Source organism: Notolepis coatsorum (assembly GCF_963971535.1).
Source record: "Notolepis coatsorum genome assembly, chromosome: 9".
Lineage (NCBI taxonomy): Eukaryota > Metazoa > Chordata > Actinopteri > Aulopiformes > Paralepididae > Notolepis > Notolepis coatsorum.
The window spans coordinates 114,367,312-114,373,154 of record NC_140173.1 but is presented as its reverse complement, the minus strand read 5'-3'; the positions used below and the strand labels follow the sequence as shown (position 1 = coordinate 114,373,154).

Sequence of the window (5,843 nt, the reverse complement as noted above, 5' to 3'; positions counted from 1 at the left end):
CTCTCTCTCTCTCAATGCAGGCACATTTGAAATAGTCATCTCTTCATAATCTATGATCCTAAGCCAACAACACTGTGTTGAGGATGAAGAAACGACTCCAGACCGTCTCAGAGGGGGTTTCCTCCTTCACCCTCCGACGTGATCCCTGTGACCTCCGCAGCCTCCTCCGGGAGATTCCAAATGCGTCTCTCCGAAGCCACAGTGTCCGCATGCGGCTGCCCAGAGAGCGCTGTCCACGTCCGTGAGTCCGCACTACTCCAGGTCGCCAAAAGGGGGCCTCAGGCAGCCGAGCACCTCCACCAGTGAGGAGAGTTTCCTGGTCCGGGCTCCCGAGGACCCTCTGGGACCACTGTTCTGGGCCTCAGCACCGTGGCCAAGTCAGCTGTCCTGCACGGCAAGAGAACGGTTGGTAAATAGTAAATACATCTCCTTTACACCAGGGTTACCTACTATTGACAACAAACAAGTGACCAGTTTTCATTCACCGCAAATAGGGAGGTGTAGTCTGACGTCACTGGTTGTTCCACCCGTATAGGGATTTATCATTGGGAAAATGGATTATCGGCTATTGTAACAATTCTGCCGCATGAACATTGGCAAGCTTTCCATTTTTGCACAAAATGAGTTCCCTTCTACCACTAACATGATTGTTTAAGCATTTTTGGTTGAAACAAAGCGTTGCTCTACGTTTCTGTTAAGTTATTTATTTTATTCGCTATTGCCATTCATAATCCATCGAGGCACCTTGTGCATGCTGTCCTGAATGTGTCTGAGATTGCAAACGGCCAATACCGCCGCCTAACGCCTTGCGGCCGCTATTGCACTCCATTTGAAACTATGTGGTTTGTTTTCTTGGCCCGAGCTGCGGCGTGGGGGCGGGGTCTGAACACTCCGGCAAGACAAGCGGTCACCACAGTTCCCTCGACGAGGGTCCCCGCCTGCCAGATCATCTGCAATGCTGGATAACGTTGGACAAACGATCGCAATGAAAATTTGGAATGGCGATCAGATAATTGGATTATTCTTTTTGCAGTACATCAGATACAAGGTAAGGACTATGTTACCAATCTTGCGTTGATCCGATGATTTTTTCGCCGCGATTGCAGCGTTTGTCTGTAATGTACTGTGTAGCGTTTGCCGTTGGTGGCGCTCGAAGCATAGAACCCCCCCACCCCCCCCACACACACACCCTTTCGTGGATGCACAAGGAAACATAATACCGATAATCTAGCGTTGATTTCAGATCGATTCAATAATCAAGCGAGAAATGGCACGATAAATAGTGAAATGCAAATAAGGGCTGTTTTGGCTGCGTTCCCTGGGATTACACAGAATCGCTCTGGAACTATGCTCGTATTCACCACGGTATAAAACAAAAATGTATTGATGAAATCTTTTTCTGTTTTTTGCATGTTGACCGGAAGAAACTCACTGACAATCGACGGCGTTATTAGATCCATAGCTATAATATTTAATATAGGTTTAGCACTGCAAAACACCGGCATTTATCTCATTGAACAGAGCGTTGGCACTAAAGGCCCACAGTGTCCCCTGCTGAACGGCACTTGATGTGTTAATCATCCAATCTCATATTATTATGCACAATATAAATTAAGAGGGGAAAAATATTAAACGTACTCATGACATATTGAATAAATAAAGAATAAAACGATCAGTAACATTGTATCAGCAATTGATCTTTGCAACAGACGAGTTTGTAATAAATCTAGATTTATTAGATCAGCGTCAGGGCAATAACAATTGGGTTTCCATGATGTCAGTTCATCAACCTTTCATTTCAACCAAAATATCCCCACGGCTGATTAAGTCATAATGACTGGAGTTTATTACCCTCGTTTCCACGCCCACGCCGCGCTCCTATGAGACAAAATATGGGCTCTGTATTTAGCCGCCTTACGCTGATGAGAATAAACCGTTAGACATGAGCCAGGCATCAATCTGAGGGCTTCTGCAGCCTCCATTCTAGATAATCCCCTACAGAACAGAGAGATGACGGCACTGAGACCCCTCTTTCTTCTCAGTTTGTCGTTACTGAATCCTCTGGTTTCCAGGGGGATGGCAGAGGCGCTGACCTCAGGTGAAGGGGAATGAAGGCCACAACACACACAAAGAACAAAAGGGGAGGTAAAGACGGCTCTGTACTGTTTTCCATGACTGAGTTTGACCTGGCAAAGGGTTGCATCCATTCTGGGAGAGTAGATAAGAAAACTGGCATATTCTCTGTGTGAAGACAGAAACCAAACAGTTGGGAGCGCAGGGTGACTGGCCTATAATTAGAATGAGACAAAGTGCTCAAACATGCATGAGAGAGGATGAACGTGAACAAACAAGCGGCGAGTCACCATGTTAGTGTGTGTGTGAAAGAGGGGGGGGGGGGGTGAGAGGGAGGGAGGGAGAAAGGGAGAGACAGAGAGAGGTGGAGAGAGGGAGGGAGGGAGGGAGGGAGAGAGACATAGAGGAAGGGAGAGAGAGAAAGGAAGGGAGAGAAAGAGGTAGAGAGAGAGGGAGAGAGAGAGGGAGAGAGGGAGGGAAATAGATAATGGGAGAGAGAGAGAGGTAGAGGGAGAGAGAGAGATAGACATAGAAGGAGGGAGAGAGAGAGAGAGAGAGGGAGAGAAAGAGAGGAAGGGAGGGAGAGAGAGGTAGAAAGAGAGGGAGAGAGAGAGGCATTAGGTGATGTGACATAAAAAAAACAGACTAATAGTAAACTGGATTGCAGTTAGTCACAACACAACAACACAATACATTAATAACATCTATACATAACATGTACTAATTAATACTACACGATGTGCAAACACACATACATGCACATACGTGCACACACACACACACACACACGGACCAACTCATTGTTATTACCTTCCCTCTGTGTGTCGTGATCCCATTCTGTACCACCTCAGCCGGCGCATCCGTCTGCTCCTGGGAGTCCCTCCTGCCTCTGCCCAGAGGCCCCTGCCCCTGCTGCCCGCCTTCGTGGTTCTCCCATCGGGCAAAACCTTTGTTCTTGGAGACCTTCCGGTGGGGACGGTACCTCATCTTGGGGAAGGTGTGGGAGCCTCCATCGCTGGCCCCCCAGTTGTGCTCGGGCCACTGGGGCTCCGTCTGGGTTGCCTGGCTGGCGGTGGCCCGCTGCAGGCGCACCGAGATCCGCTGGGCCGTGCCCGTCAGCAGGGTGATGGATTGGCTGTCCATGGCGGGACCCGAGCCTGGCGTCACCGCTGGGAACTGAAACACTTCATCTTCGTCTGGGGGAAGGGACACATGGCGAAGAGGAATGATGGACGTGTTTCTTTTTTACTATTAACTTTATCTCTTGTTTAAAAAATAAAGATTCCTTGCAATTCTATCTCAGAATTAAGATAAGATAAAAGGGTAATTTTTACGGTTATTTTTGCTTTATTGGACAGTTTTTAAAGTGAAACAGGAAAGATGGCACGGGAGATGACATCATGTAACATAACATTGTGATTCAGACGTGATTGAATTACTTGTTAAAAGAGCATACCAGTCTAATCTTGACTTCTCACCATTATCGGAGATTGCCCATTCAAATCCCCCAAGTCAGACTTTCGGTTTCTGGGTGCGCTTGTTATCAATTCCCGGGTGCTCCTGATTGATGTGCGGATTTGAATGGCTTGTAGTAGAGAGAATACGGTAACATTATAGAAAATATACAACTCAGTGGTTTTCACAAGAATGAATTACGTATGCCAAGCAACGTTCAAACGATTTTCAAGTCTCACAGAGTATTTTATCACACCGTATACACCTATGGACACAAAATTAGTTAAAGACATGGGAAATCTCTGGTAATGGTTAGAAATCTAAATTAGACTGGCATGGTCCTTTTAACCCTTTCACTACCACACTACAGAAGGTTAACCCTTTCACAACCTTCTGTAGTGTGGTAGTGAAAGGGTTAACCCTTTGTATTGTGGCAGTAAAAGGGTTAACCTTCTGTATTGTCGCAGTGAAAGGGCTAACCCTTTGGTAGTGTGGCAGTGAAAGGGTTAATACAGAGATTGTATTTTCTTTTTTGCAGTGTAACTTTAGTCAGGATTGTGTACCTTTACAGGTGGCCAGTGCCGGGCTGCTGGGGAGGGAGCTGTGAGTCAGACTCCCAGGAGAAACACTGCTCATAGAGGAGGAGCGAAGCAGCTTCCTGCAGGCCAACACCAGCAGCTCCCGACACTGTTTATGGCAGTTCACCCCACAGTCTGCAACACATACAGATGAAGAGATAAAGAGACAGTCTAACCCACACTCTCTCTATAGTGTAAATCAGTGGGAAAGAAAAAGTTTTACCGATACCGAAATACCGATATTGTCCAACTCTTAATTTCCGATACCGATATCCGATATCAACCGATATCAACCGATACCGATATATGCAGGGTTTCCCCCCCAAAAAAACTGAATAATTTCAGGTAATTAACATTACATATCTCTTGTCGTGGAATTCCATAATTTTAATAACTCTTATTATTCGGGATAATATACCACAAAACGTAACATTATTGACAAATATTGAAATGCAGTTAGTTTCTCTTCCCTATTGTTAGCATGCAGCAACAATTCGATCTGAAATTAGTTTCAAAACGGTTGCACCATGGTGAAAATAAAAAAAGTACAGTAGATTACAGTATATTTCATTATCTGTTCTTATGCACGCCTGGTGAATCCAAATTGAACTCGGCCATTTGAAAGATAATATATGTATATATATAAATGTGCGAATTGGCTATAATAAGGTAATTTATAAGCCTGCTATACTATATTCTATAATAATATTTCAAATTGCATTGGTCCGGATGGGAGAATTCAGTACTGTATCTACAGAATCTTCTGTTTAATCATCTTCCCTTTATTCATTTCCTTAGATCTTTTGTAGTCATGATCTCAAGAAGGTACTAAATGAGATCAGTGGCAGTTTTTAATGTTTGGTTAGCATGGTGTTATTCAGTGTCAAAGATGCAAAGAAAAATCATAATTCATATTCTCCTTTGTTTCATCACAATTTAAGCAAGCCTAGTAATAGACACAATATTTCTGACACTGGGAATACATTCACTGAGGTCCATAGATGTCCCTATATACCAAGAATATGCAAATGGTCCTTGTAGAAGTGGAGCAATATTCCATTTACTTTTTTATTTTCAGAAAATAGGCTCCGGGCTTAAGCGGTCTTTCACTGCCACACTACAGAAGGTTAACCTTTCACTACCACACTACAGACAGTTAACAGTCTGTCGTGTGGTAGTGAAAGGGTTAACCTTCTGTAGTGTGGTAGTGAAAGGGTTAACCCTTTGTCGTGTGGTAGTGAAAGGGTTAACCTTTGGTAGTGTGGTAGTGAAAGAGTTAAGTAGAACATTATTTTCTTTAGTGAATATCTTCGTGAGGACAGCACTGACCTGGCTAACCAGATGGGTGTTCATAAGAGCAGTAGTCATTGAGCACAGAAAGCTTGTCTAAAGGAGCTATCATGGCTGCCAGCTCAATGGCCAATACAGGAAAGCTTGTCTAAAGGAGCTATCATGGCTGCCAGCTCAATGGCCAATACAGGAAAGCTGATGGAATGTGGCCACCATTCCGGGGCTAATGGTGTTGTACACATAACATAGTGCTAGCTACAAACTGACAGAGGCTTTGTACATTGACTATGGGGAACAGCGTGGATTGTGCTGAGAAAGGACTCTTACCAATCAACAACATCATTGGTAAGTAGGAAGAACTACCCCTTTAATGTTGTTTCAGCTGTCTTCAATGTGACCATACTCTTAACCCTTTCACTACCACACTACAAACGGTTAACACTTTCA

The 5,843-nt window shown here is 44.5% G+C and overlaps 1 protein-coding gene across 1 annotated transcript in view; it reads right to left on the bottom strand.

Moving 5' to 3' along the window:
• Positions 1 to 260: 260 nt before the first annotated feature.
• Positions 261 to 5,843, bottom strand: part of rasgrp3 (RAS guanyl releasing protein 3 (calcium and DAG-regulated)) — a 69,706-nt gene continuing 64,123 nt past the window's right edge. Inside the window, exons 14-16 of the mRNA XM_084321212.1 lie at positions 4,092 to 4,241; positions 2,884 to 3,269; positions 261 to 387 (exon numbers count right to left, since the gene is read on the bottom strand). Of these exons, the coding sequence (XP_084177338.1) occupies positions 379 to 387; positions 2,884 to 3,269; positions 4,092 to 4,241 (545 nt within the window). The 3' untranslated portion in view covers positions 261 to 378. The remainder of the gene's footprint in view (positions 388 to 2,883; positions 3,270 to 4,091; positions 4,242 to 5,843) is intronic.